Below are 25,250 nucleotides of genomic sequence, written 5' to 3'. Positions count from 1 at the left end.
GGTGAGCCATCACAGCCCCCTTGTTCGCCACGGGCCCGCGGGCTCTCTGGTCGACGGCATGGCCCGAGTGGCAGGCGTGCGAGGCGCCCTGGACAGGGGGTTCGGAAAAGAAGCGCCGGAAGGGCCCGAATGCACCGGCCGAAAATGCAGCGAGGGGTGGAGGCTCGGCCTTTGGGGGTGCACCGGACTGGGTTCTGCTCCAAGAGCAGAGGCAAAGCTGAGGGTACGAGACGCCCTCGAGAGCCTGACCGCAGGCTGGAGTCCGCCGAACTGCCGCTAACCGAGCATCGCAGGTTTCCCGCTCAAACGAGGTTTCCCCCACTGCCCCGCGGACCTCGGCCTCGAAACGCCCGGGACCGGGGAAGGGTGGTGGGCAATGCAGACAGAGCGTGGCCTGGAGCAAGGGGCACGCGCCGACTTCCGGGAGGGCAGCCGCGCTTTCTAAAGCGCCAGCCAGGGCCGCCGGGGGGCGCACGGACCCAGCCCCGCCCCCCCCCAACAGCGCCCAATCCCCGCCGGGCCCGCCCCCCGGCCGCGCGGGAGCCCTGAGGGCAGCGGCGCGCGAGGCGCCGGCACAAGCATCTGGGCCCACCCCTGGGCACCCGCGGCGGGTTCTGCTCGGCCGCTGTTTCGTTGAAACAAGCTCCGAGCCCCAACCGGCGCTCGTCCAGCCCTCCCGCTGTGCCCACAGCACACAGCAGCAGCATCGCATCGGGTTATTATTTTTTATTAAGATCAAAATATCCATCCCACTGTGAACTGGCTGTTCTTACAATAAATAACAATAACTTACGTTTTGTTCGGCAAAGGCTCACACACTCTGTCCTCCGTCGACTGATAATTTAAAACATTTTCAGGAAAGTCTCGTTTCTACTTTTTTCCGGCAATCATGCGCTTTGGGGATTGAGTGTCTGTTCCATTGGATTGTCCCCGCTTAGAGCCCAGGCAAAGCTGCCTGGGAGCGCGGGACCGGCTTGGGGTTGGAGCCCGCCTGGGCGAGTTCTGGGGGTGGCCCGGCGCCAGATGGGCCCTGCGCGTTCTCCGCGGGTAGGGGGTGCGGACAGAGCGGCGGCAGCCACGCGGAGCGAGGGAAGAGAAGAGGGCAGAGCTAACTCTAGTAAATCCCAAATTCTGGTTTTGAAAAAATAAAAGTTCTTGGATCAGGGCTCTCCGGTCTGGTGAAAGCAGGTTGCATCCTGGCGCTTTGGGCTGTCCTGACTGCTTCTCTGTCCTCTCTCTTTAAATAACAATAATAATAATTACAAAGGCGAGAGAGTTTTCGGAGCTGGAATGGCCAGAGCATGGGTGAGTCTCATGCAGGGAGCATGCGAGGTCCGCGGGCTGGCGAGGATGGGGTCCCCTCACGTCTCCACGGGACTCGGCACCATGCTGTTGGGGGTGTCCGGGAGCTGCGAGGACAGGGAGGTCACATCGCTGCCGGAGGAGTTGCCTAGCGAGCCAGACTCAGAGAAGGAGACCTGGGGATGCAGAGACACCAGGAAAAGGCAGGTGAAGAGATGCGAGAGCTGGTGCCCCCAGACCGTGTGCTCTGAGTTGAGGGTGTCCCTTAGGGACAAGCCACCGGCTGGGAGCAAGCCCTTCGGGGAAGTGGGCCAGGTCCCCAAGCGCACTCTAGGGTATTAGGGCGAGAGCTGGAGTTGGGTTAATCCCTCTACCTGCCTCTTGAGGGCTTTAATCCAGGGAGACTTGCTTTAGAGCGAATTATGTATGGGCAGAGGTGCAGTTGCAGTCCCCCCCAACGTATGTCCCCTCTCATTGTCTACGACCGGCCCCTGGGAAGTACCCCCTTCCCACCTCGGCCCAACGGCCAAATCCCACCCCTCGGAGTAGTGAGGTCGGGTGGGTAGGGCAGGACCTCACCAGCTGCTGGAAGGCGGGTTGGTCCAAGTCACTCTGGAGGGCAAATTCGCTGAGGGCTTTCCACGGTGGCTGGTACGTCTGCACCTCCACTGCGCTGCCCTGAACAGCACTCTCATGGCGGATGGGGCTGCCCGCCACGAGGGGCGTCCCGGTCAGTCCTTGGAGGCTCTGAGGGACAAGTGGAAGTGGAGGTGAGGGCCGCTCAAGTTAAGCCTTACCTCTCCCGCCGCCTTTGGCACTGAGGCCCCAGGCATTGGCCCAAGATATGGGTCCTGGTTTTGGGGGAGACGCACATTCCACCGGACCCAGGTGAGCCCTCCCTCCCCAGTTAAGATGCCCCAGACACAGAACCTCCACCATAGTCCAGCTTCAGCGTTGGCAGCCAACAGAACAAAGGAATTTGAGGCCTGTATTCCCATTTTTCAAGAGGAAAAGTGTTCAAACCAAGCCATGCCAAGAGGACACAACCCGCCGGGACTAGCGGGAGATGCATAACCATGCCTCCTGCGGCTCGGAGCTGTGCCAGCTCAGGTCTGCCGCTGGAACAAGGAGGAGACCCGACATCAGGTACAATAATTAATGAGCCTTAATCCCCAAGGTAAGCCTTTCTCTGAACGCACAAACAAACGCTTTTGGAGAGTCCAGTTGCCCCTGGATGTCCCCAGAGCCCGCCCTGAAAAGGGCACCCAGATGCTGCCGCGAGAACTCGAGGCCCCACCTGACCCGCTCCTCCGCTGCACGGTCCCTCACCGTCTTGTCGTTGTGTTGCTGCTGCTGCAGCTGCTTCATGAGGATGGATTTCTTCTTGTCTTTGCAGCGCTTGTTCTGGAACCAGACGCGGATGACCCGTGGGCTCAGGCCCGTCATCTCCACCAGCTGCTCCTTCATGAGCGCGTCGGGCCGCGGGTTGGCGGCATAGCACGTCCGCAGAGTGTGCAGCTGCTTCTCGTTGAGCACCGTCCGCACGCGGGTTGTCTTCTCCGTCTGTTTGTGCACGTGCGGGCGCAGTGAGGGCTGCCGGCCCGACGCGGGGTCTGCGAGGACAGGCGGACAAGACGTGAGAGAGGGGCCGCCACCCTCCTGCCCCGTGCCCCACCTTGCGGCGGCTGAGCCCTCCGAGGCCCTATTTCGTTCTTTTTTCTATTGCGTTGATTTCGTTTTATTGTTCGTCTCCCTTTCCAATTGTTCGCCCTACCCCGAGGGAGCTCTGCATTTTCGTCCCTTCCCTAGTTCCCCGATCGGGCTGCCCCGCAGCGCTGTCCCCGGAGCTCCATCAGGGCGTGGGAGTCCTGCGCTACGCCGGCTGCGGGAGCCGGGTGGCCGCTCCCGGCTGTGCCTCCTCCACTCACCCGACCCTAGGAATGCCCGTTTGGGCCCTGCGGGACGAAGGAGGCCCTCCGGAAGAAGTCGGAGTTTCAGAGGAAGAAGAAGGAGGAGCTCCCGGGACTCTGAGGGGGAAGGGGACCGACAGGGGCCCAGAGCGCCGCGCAGCTTTGGGGTTAGGGGGCTTGTCTCCCGCTCTTGGGGGCCTGCGAGAGCCATTCCTCCTCGTGCAGAGACCACTGGGACAAGGCCGCGAAGACCCAGCCTGGGGTGCGGACGGTCCTCAAGGGACCAAACGTTTTTCACTGCCAGCTCTCCGGCCTCAGCTCTCGGGTCTCCTCGTTCAAGGCTCCAGCTTCCCTGGCCCGGCGCAGCTCACCCTCCCGGCCGGAGCGCAGCGGCTAGCATTCTCGGTTGGCTTTGGGAACTCTCAACCCCGGGTAAATAGCGCCTGACCCCCGCGGCCGGCAGCCTGAAACCCGTAACACACAAAAGGGAGTACCTCTGAGACCCGAAATCCGGTGCACTAAACACCAGCTTCATCCTGTTTCACACCCCCATCCAAACTAGGTCCACACACCCATGGATATATGCTGCACTGTTTCAATTTATATCCTCCTTCAGGCATTTCTAGGTCTAAATAAATATTTACAAATAGTCCATCCAGCTCAATTTCCTCATTCTATAGGAGAGGCAAGAGAGGACCAGAGAGGGGAGGAGCAGTACAAGACCACAGAGCACCCAGAGGCTCAGCCAGATCTGGAGATTGGTGCTTCAGGTCTGTGGCTGCCCAGCCTGGGGGCACCATCCTGCCCACTAACCACACACTCAGACCCCATCTCTGGGAAGCTCCTGATTAGCACCCAGGGCATCATCCCTTGAAATGTTTTCTATGACCCCAAGTCCACTGTGCCAGCACACTCTCCCCACGGAGAAGCACTCTGCCAAAGTTGTTCATCAAACTGGGTCTCAAAACACAAATACAGACACCGGCTCTTTGTTGCCGCGGCTGGCCTGCTAGTTGGCGGAGCCCAGGCCCAGTTCTGGGATGGGAGATGTATTCCTTACACACATACCCCCAGGCAAACCTAGCTTTCCTCTCTGGCAGTAACACATAGTGCTTGTAATTCCCCATACAAGTTTCCCAGACAGGCACCGCTAAGATTCTGTTGTCATTCACGCTCCTACTCCTGGCAGACCGTCCCACATATTCCTGATCATGGAGAACACAATTTTCGACAATTCCCCGCATGCTCACACACTCCTACACACAATCCTTGTTCATGTTGATCCACAAACGATTCCCCCCCCCCCCCACACTCTCCTGTGTTCCTAGCCACAGATCTGCACTCACACAGAAACACACAATCCTGGCAAACGGAACCGCGCACGAGTGACAACTTTTCGTCCGAGCACAAGCACTCCGGTAACACACACTCGCACGTGCACTCACAACAGCGCAGGGGGCGCCGGGCCCCGCGCGCGGCTTACCTGGCAGATGCAGGCCGCGGGCGCCGGGGAGCGGGCCGGGGCTGCGCGGGCTGCCGGCCGCGGCGCGCTCCAGCAGGAGGCCGTGGTCGGCGCGGCAGAGCAGCTCGTGCTCACGCAGCGAGAACTCGTCGCCGGGCAGCAGCTGGCGGCTGCACACGGAGCAGCGGAAGCACTCGATGTGATACACGCTGTCCCGCGCCCTCATCACCAGATCGCTGCTGCTGAAGCCCACCTGGCACTTGGCGCACTTGATGCCGAACAGCCTGCGGGCCCAAGGCGCGGTCTGTGTCAGCGAGGGGCCTGAGGCCCGCCTCGCCTCCCGGTCTGCGACCGGCTCCGGGCACGCGGGCCCAGGACGCTTTGTGGCCCACAGGGAGCTTGCGGGGACCGACCCTCGGGGAGTTCGCAGGCCCAGACGCTCACGGCGGCACACGTTCGGAGTAGGAGTGGCCTTCTCTCCAGGCTGGGGAGCGTAGACAAGCCGCCACCCCCAGCCCCAGCCCCAGCAGGCGGTAGCTGAGCCCTGGCTCTCGCCGGCCTCACCTGACATAGTCCCGCTTGCAGTAGGTCTTCCCGTCTCTCACGAAGCACGTGCACGTCTCGTCCAGGTACTGGCTGCACTCGGCGCACTTGAGGCAGGCGGCATGCCACTCCAGGTCGGGCGACACCCGCAGGATAAACTGGTCGTGGATCTGACTCCCGCAGCCCACGCACATGGCCGTCCCGGGCTTCTCTGCCAGGGAAGGGCGCGGGACCCGCGTCAGGCCAGGCTCTCCGGACCCGGTCTGGGCCTCGGCCACGCCAACCCCAACCCAACCCAACCCAACCCAACCCGCTCGCTCCCTCGTTCCCTTTCAAGAATTGCGACCACAAGAAGGAAGTGGGCTTTCTAAACGTCCAAACAGTTGGAAACGAAAAAACAAAACCTTCTGAATTTGCGGAGGCTTTTTGTCTCCTCTCCACCCCCAATTTTTTTTTTTCCGCTACTACATTCATTTGGACACAGTCATTTTATTGATATATCTTGTAACTAAAAGCTAATACGTAGGGGAGAAGAAAGAATAAAAAGACATTTAAGCACTGCGGACGCCACCGCATCAATACTGAACGGTGATGTTCCGGCATTTCCGTCCACACACTCCCTCTTACAGCGACTCCCTCCAATCCCAACACAGACACATCAGCTTTCATCGGAGTCTCCTCTCATCCTCTCTGATATTTCTTAAATATCCCATATCAAGCTAGAGAAATCTGCCTTCTTGGAAAGGCCAAAAAAGACATGCAAGCAAGCAAAAGAGCCCATATTCCCCAGTCAAACCTAGTTGCCCTAGCGCAAAACAGAAGCAGATTTCACAACCTGAGGTCAGCCTAGCAGCCTAACATTGAGAAAGAATGTTTAATTGTAAATTAAAACAACAGGATTCCAAAGGACAAGTGGCCTGCAGGAGAAATGCATTCGTTTTGGTTTTTTTTTTTTTTTTTTCTCTCCCAGTGTCCTGTCAAATAGAAGCCACTTGTAGAATCCGCTAAACATTCTTCTGCATTAGAAATAATGCATATTACACACATACACATACACACCCACATACAGAGAGAAAGACTTACTCTTGGAATGATCCCCCATAGCACCCAGAAAAGGATAATGAAAAATAATATCCACCATGCAGAAAAGAGATGTGCGCAAAGTGTGCGGGCAGGGGCAGAAGGACGAGGGTCGCGCGCCCTGCCTCGGCTCTTTGGTAACTAACTCCTCCTGCCCCGCTGAGTTGAAGGAGCGATTCCGCACCGGCCCGCACGCAGCATGACGTCAGCACGCACTCGCCCGGGGCCGGAGCTGGGGGCGGGACCTGTGGCGTCATGAAGCTTCCCCAGAACCTCGGGGGATGCGGGGGAAGTAATGGGGACCTGGGGGCTGTAGGGCGGGGTGGCTTGGGTGGAAGGCGAGGGTGACGGGGGATTGGCTGCAAGGAAATGGACAAACCCTGATTGGCCCGGAGTGAACAATGGAGCGCAGCCCCCTCGTCCGAAATCTACAAGGATCCTCTCTCCGGCCCCCTATCGTGCTATCCCTGCTGGACCTTGCGTCACCGCCGAGCTGGCTCCGCGGCCACCGCAGCTCTGAGCTTCCTCATGGATTTGCCGGGCAGTCTCCGCAGGCGTGCCCGAGCGGGGTGATGGATACCTGGGGAGGGGGTGGGGACGGGGGGGGGGGGGGAGGCCTTTCCTTTAAATGCTCCCTACTTTCACAAATAAAAAAATTAAAAAATCCACTCTTTTGGAACGAGAGCTAGGGGAAAGGGAGGTCTGTTTGGACATAACCATCACCGTCCAGCCGATCACCTTTCTCCTCTCGTGCGCCTTTGTCCTCAGGGTACAAGCTAGAGAGAGAAGTTAGGGAACGACCACTGGCGTTTGGATAAACTCTTTTTAGACTTCCCCCATCCGCCCGCCTGTGGAAAACTTCTCCAAGTTGGAGCATTAGATGGGTAGCGCCAGAACGCAGAATTCGAAGACGCTTGTCGGATCCTGATTCGAGCCTTGACTTGCATTTGGAGGTTTGGCGGGGTGTGTGTGTGTAAGGGAGGGGGGGTAATTTAACACGGACTCCCCTCATCTTTTCCCCACCCGAATAGCACAGCTCCTTCTAGGAACAATGCTGGGGTCGAATGTATGTCCTACTTCCCAAATAAGCGATTTTTATAAGCTCTTCTGTTTGATTTCATAAACCAACTGCAACGCAAATAATCAGAAACAAATGTAGCGCGCGGGGTAATTTACTATCTGTGCACTGGTTTGTCGGTCCTTAGAAAACCCAAGACTTTGGAGCAGAATCCAAGCATTTCTTTCTTTCAAAGAAATCGCTGTGGGTTTTGTTTGAAAGGGTTCAAAGACTGGCCCATGAATTATAAATAACATATATCTAACCATGGTGGCTGTTGTTTTCCCTTTAAAAGGTGTACCAAGAACTTGGTGCGCGCCTTGGGGTAAAATGTCAGACCCTGGCCCTGGTGCCCGCGGGCGGGTCGGCCTGAGGGTGCGGTCGAGCGCTGCGGCCTTTCTACTAAAAATCTAAGTCTGTTTGGCCTCAAGCTCTCGGTTGCTCTCTGGGAAAGGGGTGCAGCCAAGGGTGCAGGGAGAGACTTTGAGGAGAGTTCGGGCTAGGCCCTCCATACACACCAAACTCGCTACTTGACAATGGTCCACGCACAGCCAGAGAGCGCCCACCCGCCGCCCCCGAGCTGTGTCTAGTGCTTCACGCCGGCAGTCCCGTCGTCCCGCAAGGCTTTCGATCACCGCCACTACCTTTGAAACATCTTGTCACCAGTCTGGTTCTTCCGCACAGAAGGTTCGATCGCTCTGCTGACAAGCCATTTCTTGCGTCTTTGGCTACTAGCTCCCACAAAGGGCGCTCACCCTGGGTGTGTACGGAGCAGGTCGGGGATGAGGAGAATGATGCGTTTGAATATGTTTTTGTAAATAAATGGCGTTGAGGAGCCAGGGGAAGGGCAATCTGCGCTTGTATCCTCACCAGGCTACTCTGTGACCTAATGCATCTTATTTTACTTCTCTGTCCCTCAGTTTCCTCATGTGTAAAATGGGGAATAAAATAGTAGCTATCTCTACTATTGTAAGAATTAAACGATTCTCTGGAAAAGGCTTAGAATGACACTTGACGTATACTAAGTGTGCAATACGTGTTAACTGTGATAATTATCATTATGGTTATATCTTTGTGTTGGGAGCCTCTGTGTATGCTGTGTCTTTCCTGCATGAGTGCCTGTGTGTGGAGGGGAGGTCTAAATATGTCTGTGTGTATATCATCTGAAGATTTCTTTGTATATCTCAATGTGCATTTGCTCTGTGTGTCTGCTGTGGGGTGGAAAATCAAAAAGTGTGGCTTGAGTGTAGTTTGCATACAGGTGATGTCTGTGTACCTGGGTATGCGGTCCTGAAATGGGGGCATGAGGTGAGCATATTGGTGAGCTAGGCTGTGTGCCTGGGGCATGAGCTTCCTCCTTAGGCCACTCTAAGCCTCGCCTGGTTTCCAGCATCTGGCCAGGAGCAAGTGACTAGTCAATAACTCAAGTTTGAAGGCCACCAGGAGAGGATGCCTCCAGCAGAATCTTAGGCCTGGACTTTAACCCTCTTCTGCCAAGAAGAGAAATTTATCACCACCTGGAAAAAAACAATCTTTGAGGCCATCTTAGGGGGAGGGGAGAAATAGTCACCTCTCCTGGAATGCCAGGAAACCAAGTCAAGAATTAATATTTGTTCAGACCCTACCAAGTGCAAATCCCCTGTTATGAGCCTACCAGATCATGTTATGACGTGGGTAATATTAGACTCATTCAATCCCCAAGGAAACTGAGGCTTCCTGAGCAGACATGACTGTTTCCAGTCACAGGGTAAGTCAGAGCTGACATTCAAAGCCAGGTCTGCCTGGTTCCATCTCCCTTGCTTCTTTCAATGTGGCCGCTGAAGACCCACAGAGGTATGGTTCTACCACTCACCCCCTTCACCTCTCTGGAGCTGTAAAGCCAGCAACCTGTTTCAGGGTCCCTCCATGTGGGTCTCCTAGGTCACAGCCACCCCTGGGAGACCAACGCAAGTGTGGGAGAAGAGAAAACAGAGAAAACTCTTACCCTGGCACAGCCACAGGGCACCATTGACCTGGCCCTGCCCTTGTTTTCTGCCTCCTGGCAGCTCCCGGGGTACCCTTCTAGGGGAGGCAGGGGCCACAACACTCTGCACATCCCAGGCTACCACAAGCAGGAGACCTGGATGCCTGCTTTGCTGGGCTCTGGAACACTGTCTTCCCTTAGTAGAAATAGCAGCTTGAGGTCCGTAGCTCTGCATTATCCCATAAAACTAGCCCCAGCTGTGACCCTCCTCCTGGGAAGATTTCAGAAGCACAGAGAAGTCCCCTGAATTCCATCTCCCCAAATCTCCTCACCCCATCACTGCTGCCTAAAACTCTGCTCACAATTCCACTAAAAGGTCAGCTTACTGTGCAAAGATCCTTAAGAAAGAACAGAATAACAGGTGGTCATTCACACTACAGTGATAGTGGCTCTTTCCCTGGGAAGGAGACCTGAGAGAAGGAGCAGGAAAGCACAAGGCCCCAGGGTTGGGAGGTGGGTCACCAAAGCAGGCCAGCTGGCAAAAAACCCACTTTTATTATTTTACAGTTTTGCTTAGTCAGTCCTCCCATCCTTCCTTTTCTTCCTTTTCTTCTACAGTCTAGCACTGGAAAGCTGGAAGAGCCTTTAGAGCCTCTCTCTTCCAGGTCTGTGTTTGACAGAGAAGAAACAGACCACCAGAGAAGGTGGTCATCCTCTCCCTGCCTGTCCATGAAAGGACAGATCCTGCTTGGGGCGCCCAGACAGCTCCCCCACATGCACACACACACACACACACACACACACGCACGAACACATGTGCACATGTGCATGTATATATGGACACACACATGCACACACGCATGCCCACACATGCACACACATACACACATGCATGCATGCACATGCACACATATGTGCACACACATGCACACACATACTGGACTTCCTTCCCCACTAACTGCCTTCCAGATCTTACCCACTCAAGAGACCCTCATCTGCACAAAGATGTTTTGTCTCCTTGTTTCCATGGAATCACACACATGGGGAGGAATACTGGGTATAACCTACATCTTCAACAGCAGCATCATAATAGCTATCATATCGGCCTCTTGCTTGGGGCCCCCTTCACACACATGGCTGCCCTTATACTCACATTTCTAGAAAGAAGTTACTATTGTTTAAATTATCCCTACTTCACAGATGAGGAAACTGAGGCTTGGAGAGGTTAAGTAATTTGTCCCAGGTTACAAAGCTGGTGGAGCCTTTGAACCAGCCTCTCTGCCTCCAGATCCTGCTTATGGAATCATTACACCATCTTGCTTCCTGATCATTCACAAAGGGGATGCCACAGGAATGATGCCCACCCAACACAAAGAAAGTTGATGCCAGTGAAAAGGGCATTAATCTCTACCATGAGTATCAGGAAGGAAACCGAAGCCCAGAGACCTTGCACCCAGCATGTGAGTGACAGAGATGGAGCTGGAAGCCAGGGCTCTTCCTGCTAGCATCCCTGGGGATGGGGTTCTACCCTTGCCCATCTGAGGACCAGCCCACCTGGCCCTGCCATGGCCGTAGGCCTCTACTTTTCTCCCAAGGCAGTTGGAGATGTTGTGTAGAACAGGAAAAAGAGGCCTCAGCATTCACATCATCATCCACCATCCAGTTCTGAGAACTCAGCTTTGGTGTGGAGTTGGGCACCAAGCTTCAGAGAAAGCAACTAAGACCTGAGAAAAGGAAGAAACTTGACAAGACTCTAGGCCTCCGGACAGGCAAACCTGTGCTCTCATCTGAGGCTCTATCACCTGCCTCCCACTGACTTCCTTTGAGCAAACAGCCACCCAATGGCACTGCTGGGCCCCTCCCTTCTCTTGAACCCTTTCTCTCTTCCCTGACGCCCACTGAGCACTTGCGGCAGGCTGAGTCCTGGGCTAAGTTATTGCAGACCATATCATTTAACACCCAGGTTGTCCATGAAGCCAATCCTGCCTCTAAGGCATTGAGGTAGGTTTTATAGTCATCTTTCAGCAGCTCAGAAATGAATAAACCAATAACTGTCACATGTTAAAAACAACTAGTAAGAGGTGGTACTGAGACTCAAACCCATGCCCTTGCTAGTCCATGAGACTAGTTATAAACTTGTGCTTTTGAGTCTGCCCCAGATGGGACAGTGGACATGTGTCAAAGTCATTCTGTATTAAGAAAACCATGGTCTATATCACTCTTTTCCTTGGGAGATCAATAAGATAATTATAGAAGGATGAGAAAAATGAACCCTTTTTAAAAACATAAGGGAGCTTTGTTTCTTTCCAAATCACACCCTGAAGGCAGCTGCAGGGAGAACCACCAGCTCTAGATTTTCAGGGAGAAGGCCAGGGGAAGGAGTTGTGCTTGGCAGTTTGGGGAAAAGTTGCATATTTCCTATCTTTCCAGAAGGGGGAACCCTCGCCACCTTGGCATGGCCTGGGAGTGCTTCTGAGCAGTCTGGCCCAGCACACTGGTGTTCCTGTCTTCCGCCGGCCCACATCCTCATGGGGCCTCCCTTCTAGTCACTTAGAGCGAATCCCTTCCCTTACTGAGATCCAGGTAGTGGGTAAAATGAGAAAGAAAAGAAGGGAAGGAAAGAGGGAGAGACTGAACTCCAAAGGGAAATAGATTCACCAAAGCAGGATCAGATGGTGGTTTTGCAGTGAGGCCAGCCTTTTGCAAATGGGCCAGGCTTCAGGCTGGGGCCCTGGATGGACAGGGTGTGCTTCACTGAAACAGATAACAGGTAGAAAAGAGAGGAAGATAATGGTAAGTGACAAAGAGTCTCTCCTTTGACCAAACTCCAGGTGGGCTCCTCTGAGCCCTTTTTCGACTAGGTCTCCACCTTGAACAAAACACTGACATGGTTTCTGACAGCTCAAGGTTATATCCACAGGACCACCCTACCGGCCCCCCACACACACACTCCCTAAATGCCTTCCTAAGAAAACTCAAGGCTGTCAAGAGAATTTACTGTTTGTTTCTGTCAACATCTGAAGATAGGACCTTTGTCTCCCAGCCTCTTTGGGAGGGAAGAACCTACCTTGGATAAGCAGTTAGGAAACCCACATGGGTTTCTCCTGAACCAACCCCTACTTCCTGCTTTTTGTACTTTTTCACTTCTCTGACTCTCCTGAACCCCCGTCCCCTCCCCTCCCTATTCCCTCATTCTCCCTTTAAAACAGCCAGTCACCTCTGTACAAGTCAAAGTTGAGTTCAGTGCACATGGGACTCTGCCCTGTTACTATACTATATTTCTGACTAAAATCAGTCCTTGCCACTGTACCTAGTGTCCGGCTTTGTTTACCTTTGACTAGGGGTCAGCACCGTGACCTAGACTATAACAGGAACACAAAGGAGGGACCTAGAATAGAATGGTTGGAAAGTCTTCCTGGAGCCCATGGCATCTCATCTGAGCCCTGTAGGACGAGTATGATTCTTCCAGACCAAAAAGGAGAAAGGAAGAGGGAACGGTTTTGCAGAGAGAGGAAGGAGGTGTGTAAGTCATGTGCATTTTGGGGGAAATGTGAACCTGGAGTCAGGAATGATGTGGGCAGTGGCGCACACCATCCACAGCAGGTCCAGGTAGCTGGGCTGTCACAGAGGAGACAGATGACAAAAGACTGAAAGAGAAGTTTGGGTTAGACTGCAGGAAGCCTCAAATGCCAGGCTGAGGAATTCTGATGGCATTCTTTCGGCGAAGGAGAACTGTGATCCTGATGTAGTGTGAAGAGATTCAGATGGGGAAATGGCATGAACATAGCTGTTCTGTGGAAAGATGAACACATGGATGAATCAAGCAAGGCAGGAAATAAATGGGACACAAGTCAGGAAGGTGTGGGAGGAGGTGAAGGAAGAAGATGTGCTTGTGGACTTTGGGCCAGCCCCTCTCTCTCCTTAGAAACAGACAGGCTAGGAGAAAGCCTGATTTGGAAGAGGGGTGGATAGTGACCAATCAATCTCAACCATTTACATGGGGCAACGGGAAGGATCTCTATATGTAATCCTGAGGAAAGTGGAAAAGAATATCACTGCCTTATAACTTACTTGCTAAAGATATTGAAAAAATATATCTGGGTTCAGATCCAGACCAGCATCATAGGGAACAATCCTATATTGCGAATTGTATCTTCCTGGGGTGGGAGTAGACTTCACGTTTTTTCTGCTGTGCTATTCTGGGCCAGTGCCCTGAAGTCAACGAATGTAGGCATAGAATCATATTTGCCCTGACTCATGTGGTCCTAGCATTTTCCTTTAGCAGTATTTCTAGATTCAAATTAGAGGAAGTGTCAGCTATCTGCTTGACTGGAACTCTAGTGATGCCTATTTTTCATTTTATTTCCCCAGGAGGAAAACTGAATATTGTAATAGGCTCCTCCCACTGCATAGATGTGGGTGTTTAGGTTTTGCAGACTTTGGGACCCACTTCCAGCCCCCTTACCAATCATAGATGCTCGCCTTTTATGATACTAAAACAAATGAATAATCATTTATTGTATGCCCTCAAATGTGAGGATGCCTCTTCACAAAGCTATTGTCATAACCTTTAAAGGTTTTGAAGGATGTCTTTTATTCTCTCCAACACACATTCATAAGACGCTAAATACATGTGTTTTTTTCTCAGACCACAGACTTTTCAAAGACCACAGACTTATGTCCTATTTTGTCTCTTTGTCACCTTAAAATAAACTAGGAATTATAAATGACACCAAATATTTGGCTATTGTCAAAGCCCATCCAGCAACGATTTTTCAAAAGAACACAGATAGGATCCTCTTTCACTGGAAAACATCTTCTGAAGGCTAGAGTTACCAGCAAATTCCAAAAATAGATAAAAAATGAGATAATAGAATCTGGGTTGTCACCTCTTGTCCAATGGGATTATCTGATGTCTAATCATGGACAGATTGTGATTAATGTGATTGTGGATGGGGCATTAATCCGATTCAGGAGGGAATCCAGTCAGATTTTCATCTGCTCCAAATGTGTAATTGGTTTGGAGGCAGCAGCAAAGCAGCTTGTACCAGATTTTGCCGCATCACGGTGATGAGGTCTATTTTGATCAGCTTGAGTTATGGGCAATATAAATTATTTATAGCCACTTTAGACATGCCTTATACTTGTAAAGACCTTCAAAACAAAATAACATTCCTCTTGCTATTGTAGGAATCTCATTCAGCTGAATCCTGAAGCCCATAGCTTGTAAAAAGCAAGGGAGAGAAAAGATTATAGGCCAGTAGGCTCATCATCAAGTACTGACTGAACATTACAAGGAACCAGAGGTTGAACCAGACTATAGAGGAGGCCAACTGTTGCATACAGAATGGTCTTGGCCCAAAAGGATTTTGCTGTAGCTGAGAAGAGAGACCCAGACTCGGGAAAGCACAAGCATCCACAGAAAGCAGTATGTGAGGCTCATTCAAGCTGAGCATAAAGCAGAATTCCTTCTGAACTAGGCAAGTTTCATGAAAGTGGTGGGATTTGAGCTGGGTCTGTAAAGGAGAGAAAGCTTCCACTGTAGCCTGTGAGTGAGGAGGGAAAGTGCTGGGGGCAAAAGCTGGCATGCACATGAACACTGGGTACAAGGAAGGATGGTCTGGGTGGAGGGAAGGGGAGATACTATTATTTATTGAACAGTTACTATGTGCTATGGATGGTACTTTATTCATCTCCTTCATTCCTCGTGTATCAGCAGGGTGCTTTGGGCTAATAGAAAGCCCAGTTAAAAGTAATACCATAAACAGGAAATGAGCAGGCTCAAACAACAAGCACAGAGGTAGGGCAGACTGTACAGTTGGATGACCCAGGGCTTCAAAGGTGTCATCAGCAGGTTTTTTTCTGTTTCCCTGCTCTAGTGTCAAGAGACTCAGCTCCATCCTAGGGATAGTTCTTATGGTCACAGAATGGCTGCCAAAATACCTGGGACCATATACCTCCTTGTCTGTGACCAGCAGGAGAAGCTGGCTTTCTGGGGCTCTCACCAAAGGTCAAGGAAGCTTCTTTTTAGAATCTCCCAGAAAACCCATTTTCTGTTTGACCCAAACTGGCTTAGATATGCCTATTCCTGATCCAATAACTGATAAAGAGTCAGACTCCTTTGTTGGCTTAGACTAACTAGTACAGGCACATACACACCACCACTGGTGTGCTGATAAATGGTTAAGCAGAACTGGCTCTCTAGGAGCACCTGGGTGGCTCACTCAGTTGAGTGTCCAAGTTTGGCTCAGGTCATGATCTCTCAGTTCATTAGTTCAAGTCCCACATAGGGCTTTCTGCTATCAGCCTGTCAGCAGACAGCCTCTGTCCCCACTCTCTGTGCCCCTCTCCTGCCTGTGCACTCCCAAAAATAAATAAATATTTAAAAAAACTGGCTCTCTAGGAAAGAACTTGTACATATACATATATGAGTATTATAAATTTATTTATACAAAGAAGTATAGCAAAGAATTTACAAATAATAATAAAATATGCAATACGCTGTACTGTAAATTCCATATAGCCAATTGATTCTTATAGAATGCTTTCAATGATTTTCACCAAACTTTTGCTAACTTATGGTTGCATAATTAAGTAAATAAATATCTTTCCTATAACCTAGCAATAAACAATTATAAAAATATACTACAATTAATTTTTTTGAGAGAGGGGTAGAGAATGAAGGAGAGAGAATCTTTTTTTTTTTTAATATATGAAATTTATTGTCAAATTGGTTTCCATACAACACCCAGTGCTCATCCCAAAAGGTGCCCTCCTCAATACCCATCACCTACCCTACCCTCCCTCCCACCCCCCATCAACCCTCAGTTTGTTCTCAGTTTTTAACAGTCTCTTATGCTTTGGCTCTCTCCCACTCTAACCTCTTTTTTTTTTTTTTCTTCCCCTCCCCCATGGGTTTCTGTTACGTTTCTCAGGATCCACATAAGAGTGAAGCCATATGGTATCTGTCTTTCTCTGTATGGCTTATTTCACTTAGCATCACACTCTCCAGTTCCATCCACGTTGCTACAAAAGGCCATATTTCATTCTTTCTAATTGCCACGTAGTATTCCATTGTGTATATAAACCACAATTTCTTTATCCATTCATCAGTTGATGGACATTTAGGCTCTTTCCATAATTTGGCTATTGTTGAGAGTGCTGCTATAAACATTGGGGTACAAGTGCCCCTATGCATCAGTACTCCTGTATCCCTTGGATAAATTCCTAGCAGTGCTATTGCTGGCTCATAGGGTAGGTCTATTTTTAATTTTCTGAGGAACCTCCACACTGCTTTCCAGAGCGGCTGCACCAATTTGCATTCCCACCAACAGTGCAAGAGGGTTCCCGTTTCTCCACATCCTCTCCAGCATCTATAGTCTCCTGATTTGTTCATTTTGGCCACTCTGACTGGCGTGAGGTGATATCTGAGTGTGGTTTTGATTTGTATTTCCCTGATAAGGAGCGACGTTGAACATCTTTTCATGTGCCTGTTGGCCATCCGGATGTCTTCTTTAGAGAAGTGTCTATTCATGTTTTCTGCCCATTTCTTCACTGGGTTATTTGTTTTTCGGGTGTGGAGTTTGGTGAGCTCTTTATAGATTTTGGATACTAGCCCTTTGTCCGATATGTCATTTGCAAATATCTTTTCCCATTCCGTTGGTTGCCTTTTAGTTTTGTTGGTTGTTTCCTTTGCTGTGCAGAAGCTTTTTATCTTCATAAGGTCCCAGTAATTCACTTTTGCTTTTAATTCCCTTGCCTTTGGGGATGTGTCGAGTAAGAGATTGCTATGGCTGAGGTCAGAGAGGTCTTTTGAAGGAGAGAGAATCTTAAGCAGGCTCCACACCCAGCATGGAGCCCGATGTGGGGTTAGATTTCATGACCCCGAGGTCATGACCTGAGCTGGAATCAAGAGTCAGACGCTTAACCAACTGAGCCACCCAGGCACCCCTACAATTAATATATTTTACATGCAAATGTTTAAAACCCTGGTGCTAAGTCAACAGGAAATGTAAAAAGTCTATGTGAAGAAAACTTTCTTGACTAGGGCCAGGTGGAAAAAAAAACCAAAAAACCAAAACACATAGAGTACCAAAATATGGTCCAGTATACCATTATTTATATGATGTTAATTTTGCTCCAATTAATCTATAAATGTATAAATCTATAAATGTAATTTGGCATGCCACAAATATAATTAAATTGCCAATGGAATTTGACATAATAATTCTAAAGATAAAATGAAAAAAGAAGTGTGTGAGAATAGTGAGGAAAGTTTATAAAAGAAGAGAAACGAGGGGTGTTTCTCCCTACTAGATATTCAAATCCATTATAAAGTTCTAATAATGAAAACAGTTTTATATTAAAGCAGAACTTGGCAGATTAAAAAAAATTAATGTTTACTTATTTTTGAGAGAAAAGGACAGAGCATGAGTAGGAGAGGGGCAGAGAGAGAGGGAGACACAGAATCTGAAGCAGGCTCCAGGCTCTGAGCTGTTAGCACAGAGGCTGACAATGGGACTCAAACCCACGAGTGGGGAGATCATGACCTGAGCTGAAGTCAGACGCTTAACCTACTGAGCCACCTAGGTGCCTCAGAGATAGCAGGCAGATTTAATATAACGTATTGAAAAGACCAAAATCAAACTTTTGGTTTGATATGATTCAGGAGAAAGGCAAACAATTTTCAGTATATATTATTGGTACATTTGAAAAAAATTAAGTCAGACCTCTCTGCACCACATCATTTACCAGAACCTTCTTCAGATGGATTAAAAATTTAAATGTAATGGCAAAAACACAAAGATACTAGACTAAAATATATGTGACTCTTCCTGTAACCTTGGGATGAGGATGGGCCTTCCTAGTGGCACAACAAAGGTAGAGTCCAGGTGGGAAAGACCAATGGATTTGACCACATAATACTGCAATGATTGTTGTTCTTTCCAGGCATCCTCACAAGGGTGACATGGTCTTTAAACCCTGCATAGAAATCCCTGATGAACCACCATGATGCCCAAGGAAGACAGAGTGACCTGAAAGTCCAACTACTTCCTTAAGATAACCCAACTTAAGACCATCCAAAATGCTTCATTGTGGGAGCAGACAACATAGATTCCAAGCAATGCAGCAGATCCGCATATCCCTCAATGGGCAGGCTGTGGTGCTGATGGGCAAGAACACTGTGATGTGCAAGGCCATCCGAGGGCATCTGGAGAACAACCCAGCTCTAGGAGAAACTGTTGCCTCATATCTGGGGGGATTATGGGTTTTGTGTCACCAAGGAGGACCTCACTGAGAACAGGACGTTCTGCTGACCAGTAAGGTGCCAGCTGCCACCCATGCTGGTGCCATGGCCCGAGAAGACCTCCTTCTTTCAGGCTTTAGGCATCACCACTAAAATCTCCCAGAGCACCACTAAAATGCAGCTGATTAAGACTGGACACAAGGTGGGATCCAGCAAAGCCACACTGCTGAATATGCTGAAAATCTCCCCCTTCTCCTTTGGGCAGATCATCCAGCAGGTGTTTGACAATGGCAACCTTTGAAGTGTTTGACATCACAGAGGAAACTCTGCATTCCCGCTTCCTGGAGGTTGTCCTCAATGTTACCAGCATATGTCTATAGATAGGTTACCCAACTGTTGCATCAGCGCCCCATTCTATCATCAGTGGATGCAAATGGGTCCTGGCTTTGTCTATGGAGACTGATTATACCTTCCCACTTGCTGAAAATGTCGAGGCCTTCTTGGTTAATCCATCTGCATTTGTGGCTGCTGCCCCTGTGGCCACAGCCCCAGCCAAAGTTGAAGCAACAGAAGAGTAAGAAGAATCCAATGAAGATCTGGGATTCTGTCTCTTTGACTGATCACCCAAAACAACCAATTGAGCCAACTTTGTTTGTGAAACAAGAACCTAAATGTTTACTTCTCTTACCAAAAAATGCAATGAATGTTTATTATTTATGACAAGTGGGATGGTACCCTTACAGAGAAAGCCTTAATGTATTGATGACTGAAGTAATTAAGTCATTCTTCAAAACAAGAATGCTAACAAAAAAATGGGCTACAAAGAAGAAAAAATCATAATCAATTATACATGGAAAAATTATTGTCTCAGTACAAATTCAGTAGCTTAAAATAACACCCATTTATTATATCCCTGTTTCCATAACTCAAAATTCTGGGCATGGCTTAACTAGGTTCTCTGCTTGGGGTCTTACAAGACTGAAATGAATGTGTTGGCTGGGCTGTGCCACACATAGGGAAGGATATGCTTCCAGGCTCCCAGACTGGTGGTAGAATTCATTTACTTGCAACTTTACTTCATGATAGCTTGCTTCTTCAAAGTCAGTAGCACAACAAGAGAGAGAGAGAGAGACTAAGCAAGAGAGCAAGAGAATGAGATCAAGAGAGAATCTGTTGAGTCTCCATCTTCAGGCGGCCCTTTTAAAGGGTTCACCTAATTGAGTAAGGCCCACCTACTTTTGATGAACACAAAGTCAACTGATTAGAACTTCACTTACATCTGCAAAATCCTTTCATTTTTGCTATAGTTGTTAGAAAAAAGTTACAGCCATTCAAGGGGGAGGGGATTATACAGGGTTTAGATCTTTGGGGATTACCTTAAAGTGTACCCACCACATGAATAATGAATGAAAAGCAGATCAAAGCATGGGGAGGAGCCAAGATGGTGGAACAGCATGGAAGCTTTTTGTGTGTCTTGCGTCCATGAAATACAGCCAGACCAACACTAAACCATCTTACACACCTAAAAAACTGATTGGAGGGTTAACACAACAATCTGCACAACCTGAACCACAGAATTCAGCAGAAAGAGAAAAAATTCATTTTTATTTTCAATTTTTATTAAAAATATTTTTCTTTAATTTTTATTACTATATTTTTACTTTTGTGTAAATTTTTTCAAATTCTGTTTTAGTTCCATCATTTTATTTTAATCTACTTCAGTGTATTCACCTTTTCAAATTTTCAAACTATTTCCTTTTTTCTTTTTCTTTTTTTCTCTTTTGTTTCTTTTCTTTTTCTTGAATGAAGAAAGAGAAAAACTTCATTTTTACTTTCAATTTCTATTAAAAATATTTTTCTTTAATTTTTTACTATATTTTTTGCTTTTATGTAAATTTTTTCAAATTCTATTTTACTTCCATCATTTTATTTTAGTCTACTACAGTGTATTCATTTTTTCAAATTTTCAAACGATTTTCTTTTTTCTTTTTTAAATCTTTTTTCTCTTTTTTGTTTCTTTGCTTTTACTTGAATACAGAAAAAGAAAAAATTCATTTTTATTTTTAATTTTTATTAAAAATATTTTTCTTTAATTTTTTTCTACTATATTCTTTACTTTTGTGTATAGTTTTTCAAATTCTATTTTACTCCCATCATCTCATTTTAGTCTACTTCAGTATATTCATTTTTTCAAATTCTCAAATGATTTCCTTTTTTTCTCCCCCCACCTTTTTTTCTCTAATCTGTCAAACCACTTTCAACACCCAGACCAAAACACACCTAGGATCTAGCAACATTTATTAGATTTGTGTGTGTGTGTGTGTTTAATTTTTAAATTTTAATATTTTTTAATTTAAATATTTTTTAATTTTAAGTTTTCTACCTCATTAATTCTTTTTCTCCCTTCAAAAATGACAAAACAAAGGAATTCATCCCAAAAGAAAGAGCACGAAGAAATGACAGCCAGGGACTTAACCGACACACATACAAGCAAGATGTCTGAACCAGAATTTAGAATCACAATAATAAGAATACTAGCTGGAGGGGCGCCTGGGTGGCTCAGTCAGTTGAGCGCCGACTTCGGCTCAGGTCACGATCTCGCGGTCCTTGAGTTTGAGCCCCGCATCGGGCCCCTGTGCTGACAGCTCAGAGCCCGGAGCCTGTTTCAGATTCTGTGTCTCCCTCTCTCTGACCCTCCCCCATTCATGCTCTGTCTCTCTCTGTCTCAAAAATAAATAAACGTTAAAAAGAAAAAATTAAGAATACTAGCTGGAGTCAAAAATAGATTAGAATCCCTTTCTGCAGAGATAAAGGAAGTAAAAACTAGTCAGGATGAAATAAAAAAGGCTATAACTGAGGTGCAATCACGAATGGATGCTGCGGCAGCAAGGATGGATGAGGCAGAACAGAGAATCAGTGATATAGAGGACAAACTTATGGAGAATAACCAAGCAGAAAAAAGGAGGGAGATTAAGGCAAAAGAGCATGATTTAAGAATTAGAGAAATCAGTGACTCATTAAAAAGGAACAACCTCAGAATCATAGGGGTGCCAGAAGAGGAAGAGAGAGAAGTAGGGGTAGAAGGTTTATGTGAGCAAATCAGAACAGAAAACTTTCCTAACCTGGGGAAAGTCACAGATATCAAAATCCAAGAAGCACAGAAGACTCCCATTAGATTCAACAAAAACCGACCATCAGTAAGGCATATCATAGTCAAATTCACAAAATACTCGGCAAGGAGAGAATCATGAAAGCAGCAAGGGAAGGTCCTTAACCTACAAGGGAAGACAGATCAGGTTTGCAGCAGACCTATCCACAGAAACTTGGCAGGCCAGAAAGGAGTAGCAGGATATATTCAGTGTGTTAAATCAGAAAAATATTCAGCCAAGAATTCTTTATCCAGAAAGGCTGTCATTCAAAATAGGAGAGATAAAAAGTTTCCCAAACAAAAATTAAAGGAGTTTGTGACCACTAAACCAGCCCTGCCAGAAATGTTAAGGGGGACTCTCTGAGGGGAGAAAAGATTAAAAAAAAAAAATATATATATATATATATATCAAAAGCAACAAAGATTAGAAAGGACCAGAGAACACCACCAGAAACTCCAACTCTGCAAGCATCACAATGGCAATAAATTCATATCTTTCAGTACTCATTCTAAATGTCAGTGGACTCAATGGTCCAATGAAAAGACCTAGGGTAACAGAATGGATAAGAAAACAAGATCCATCTATATGCTGTTTACAAGAGACCCACTTTAGACCTAAAGACACCTTCAGATTGAAAATAAGGGGATGGAGAACCATCTATCATGCTAATGGTCAACAAAAGCAAGCTGGAGTAGCCACACTTATATCAGACAATCTAGACTTCAAAAAAGACCGTATCAGGAGATGCAGAAGGGCATTATATCATAATCATGGGGTGTATCCACCAAGAAGACCTAACAATTATAAACATTTATGTGCCAAATGTGGGAGAACCCAAATATATAAATCAATAAATCACAAACATAAAGAAACTCATCGATAGTAATACCATAACAGTAAGAGACTTCAACACCCCACTCACAGCAATGGACAAATCATCTAATCAAAAAATCAACAAGGAAACAATGGCTTTGAATGACACACTGGACCAGATGGACTTAACAGATATATTCAGAACATTTCATCCTAAAGCAGCAGGATATACATTCTTCTCCACTGCACATGGAACGTTCTCCAGAATAGACCACACCCTGGGACACAAATCAGCCCTGAGCAAGTACAAAAAGATCGAGATCATACCGTGCATATGTTCAGACCACAATGCTATGAACCTCGAAATCAACCACAAGAAAAAATTTGGAAAGGTAACAAATACTTGGAGACTGAAGAACATCCTACTGAAGAATGAATGGGCTAACAAAGAAGTTAAAGAGGAAATTTAGAAGTATATGGAAGCCAATGAAAATGCTAACACCACAACCCAAAACCTCTGGGACGCAGCAAAGGCAGTCATAAGAGGAAAGGATATAGCAATCCAGGTCTTCCTAAAGAAGGAAAAAAGATCTCAGATACAAAACCTAACCTTACACCTTAAAGAGCTGGAAAAAGAACAGCAAGTAAAACCCAAAACCACCAGAAGACAAGAAATAATAAAGATTAGAGTAGAAATTAATGCTATCGAAACCGAAAAAACAGAACAGATCAATGAAACCAGAAGCTGGTTCTTTGAAAGAATTAACAAAACTGATAAACCACTAGCCAATTTGATCAAAAAGAAAAAAGGAAAGGACCCAAATAAATAAAATCAAGAATGAAAGAGAAGAGATCACAACCAACACAGCAGAAATAAAAGCAATAATAAGAGAATATTATGAGCAATTATATGCCAACAAAATGGGCAATCTGGAAGAAAGGGACAAATTCCTAGAAACATATACACTACCAAAACTGAAACAGGAAGAAATAGAAAATTTGAACAGACCTATAACCACTAAGGAAATCAAATCAATAATCAAAAATCTCCCAAAAAACAAGAGTCCAGGGCCAGATGGCTTTCCAGGGGAATTCTACCAAACATTTAAGGAAGAGTTAACACCTATTCTCTTGAAGCTGTTCCAAAATATAGAAATGGAAGGAAAACTTCCAAACTCTTTCTATGAAGACAGCATTACCTTGATTCCAAAACTAGAGACTCCACTAAAAAAGAGAACTATAGACCAATTTCCCTGATGAACATGGATGCAAAAATCCTCAACAAGATACTAACCAAGCGGATCCAACGATACATTAAAAAAATTATTCACCATGACCAAGTGGGATTTATACCTGGGATGCAGGGCTGGTTCAATATCCACAAAACAGTTAATGTGATTCGTCACATCAATAAAAGAAAGATCAAGAACCATATGATCCTCTCAAGAGATACAGAGAAAGCATTTGACAAAATACAGCATCCTTTCTTGATAAAAACCCTCAAGAAAGTAGGGATAGAAGGATCATACCTTGAGATCATAAAAGCCACATATGAACGACCCAATGCTAATATCATCCTCAATGTGGAAAAACTGAGAGCTTTCCCCCCAAGTCAGGAACAAGACAGTGATGTCCACTCTCACCACTATTATTCAACATAGTATTGGAAGTCTTAGCCTCTGCAATCAGACAACACAAAGAAATAAAAGGCATCCAAATCAGCCAGGAGGAGGTCAAACTTGCACTCTTCACAGATGACATGATACTCTATATGGAAAACCCACAAGATTCCACCAAAAAACTGCTAGAACTGATTCATGAATTCAGCAAAGTTGCAGGATATAAAATCAACACACAGGAATCGGTTGCATTCCTATACACCAACAATGAAGTCACAGAAAGAGAAATCAAGGAATCGATCCCATTTACGGTTGCACAAAAAACCATAAAATACCTAGGAATAAATCTAACCAAAGAGGTGAAAAACCTAAATGCTGAAAACGATAGAGAGCTTATGAAAGAAATTGAAGACACAAAAAAATGGAAAAAGATTCCATGCGCCTGGATAGGAAGAACAAATATTGTTAAAATGTCGATACTACCCAAAGCAATCTACATATTCAATTCAATCCCTATCAAAATAACACCAGCATTCTTCACAAAGCTAGAACAAATAATCTTAAAATTTGTATGTCACCAGAAAAGACCCTGAATAGCCAAAACGATCTTGAAAAAGAAAACCAAAGGAGGCATCACAATCCCAGACTTCAAGCTATACTACAAAGCTGTGATCCTCAAGACAGTATGATACTGGCCCAAGAACAGACACTCAGATCAATGGAACAGAATAGAGAAACCAGAAATGGACCCACAAATGTATGGCCAACTAATCTTTGACAAAGCAGGAAAGAATATCCAATGGATTCAAGACAGTCTCTTCAGCAAGTGGTGCTGGGAAAACTGGACAGCAACATGCAGAAGAATGAACCTGGACCACTTTCTTACACCATACAAAAAAATAAACTCAAAATGGTTGAAAGACCTAAATGTAAGACAGGAAGCCATCAAAATCCTTGAGGAGAAAGCAGGCAAAAACCTCTTTGATCTTGCCCGCAGCAACTTCCTACTCAACAAGTCTCCAGAGGCAAGGGAAACAAAAGCAAAAATGAACTACTGGGACCTCATCAAGATAAAAAGCTTCTGCACAGTGAAGGAAACAATCAG

General features: G+C 47.0%; 1 protein-coding gene and 1 pseudogene across 1 annotated transcript; one reads left to right on the top strand and one right to left on the bottom strand.

Moving 5' to 3' along the window:
* Positions 1 to 758: 758 nt before the first annotated feature.
* On the bottom strand, positions 759 to 6,421 carry ISL2 (ISL LIM homeobox 2). Its single transcript, XM_060617308.2, has 6 exons — positions 6,301 to 6,421; positions 5,239 to 5,428; positions 4,696 to 4,958; positions 2,632 to 2,915; positions 1,882 to 2,049; positions 759 to 1,478 (listed from the first exon to the last, which is right to left on the bottom strand). The coding sequence occupies exons 1-6, from the start codon at positions 6,356 to 6,358 to the stop codon at positions 1,362 to 1,364; spliced, it is 1,080 nt and encodes a 359-aa protein (XP_060473291.1). The 5' UTR covers positions 6,359 to 6,421; the 3' UTR covers positions 759 to 1,361.
* An 11,908-nt stretch (positions 6,422 to 18,329) lies between these two features.
* On the top strand, positions 18,330 to 19,184 carry LOC132668350 (large ribosomal subunit protein uL10 pseudogene; annotated as a pseudogene).
* Positions 19,185 to 25,250: the final 6,066 nt, after the last annotated feature.

Source organism: Panthera onca, chromosome B3, assembly GCF_046562875.1.
Source record: "Panthera onca isolate mPanOnc1 chromosome B3, mPanOnc1 haplotype 2, whole genome shotgun sequence".
Lineage (NCBI taxonomy): Eukaryota > Metazoa > Chordata > Mammalia > Carnivora > Felidae > Panthera > Panthera onca.
This window is presented reverse-complemented; position numbering and strand designations above follow the sequence as displayed.

Excerpts from the sequence above, each read along its gene's own strand:
- ISL2 (XM_060617308.2), bottom strand. The coding sequence starts at position 6,358 with ATGGTGGATATTATTTTTCATTATCCTTTTCTGGGTGCTATGGGGGAT. Across the intron at positions 2,050-2,631 it reads AGCAACACAACGACAAGACG|AGCCTCCAAGGACTGACCGG; the intron begins GTGAGGGACCGT and ends CTTGTCCCTCAG. Across the intron at positions 1,479-1,881 it reads AACCCGCCTTCCAGCAGCTG|GTCTCCTTCTCTGAGTCTGG; the intron begins GTGAGGTCCTGC and ends CTGCATCCCCAG.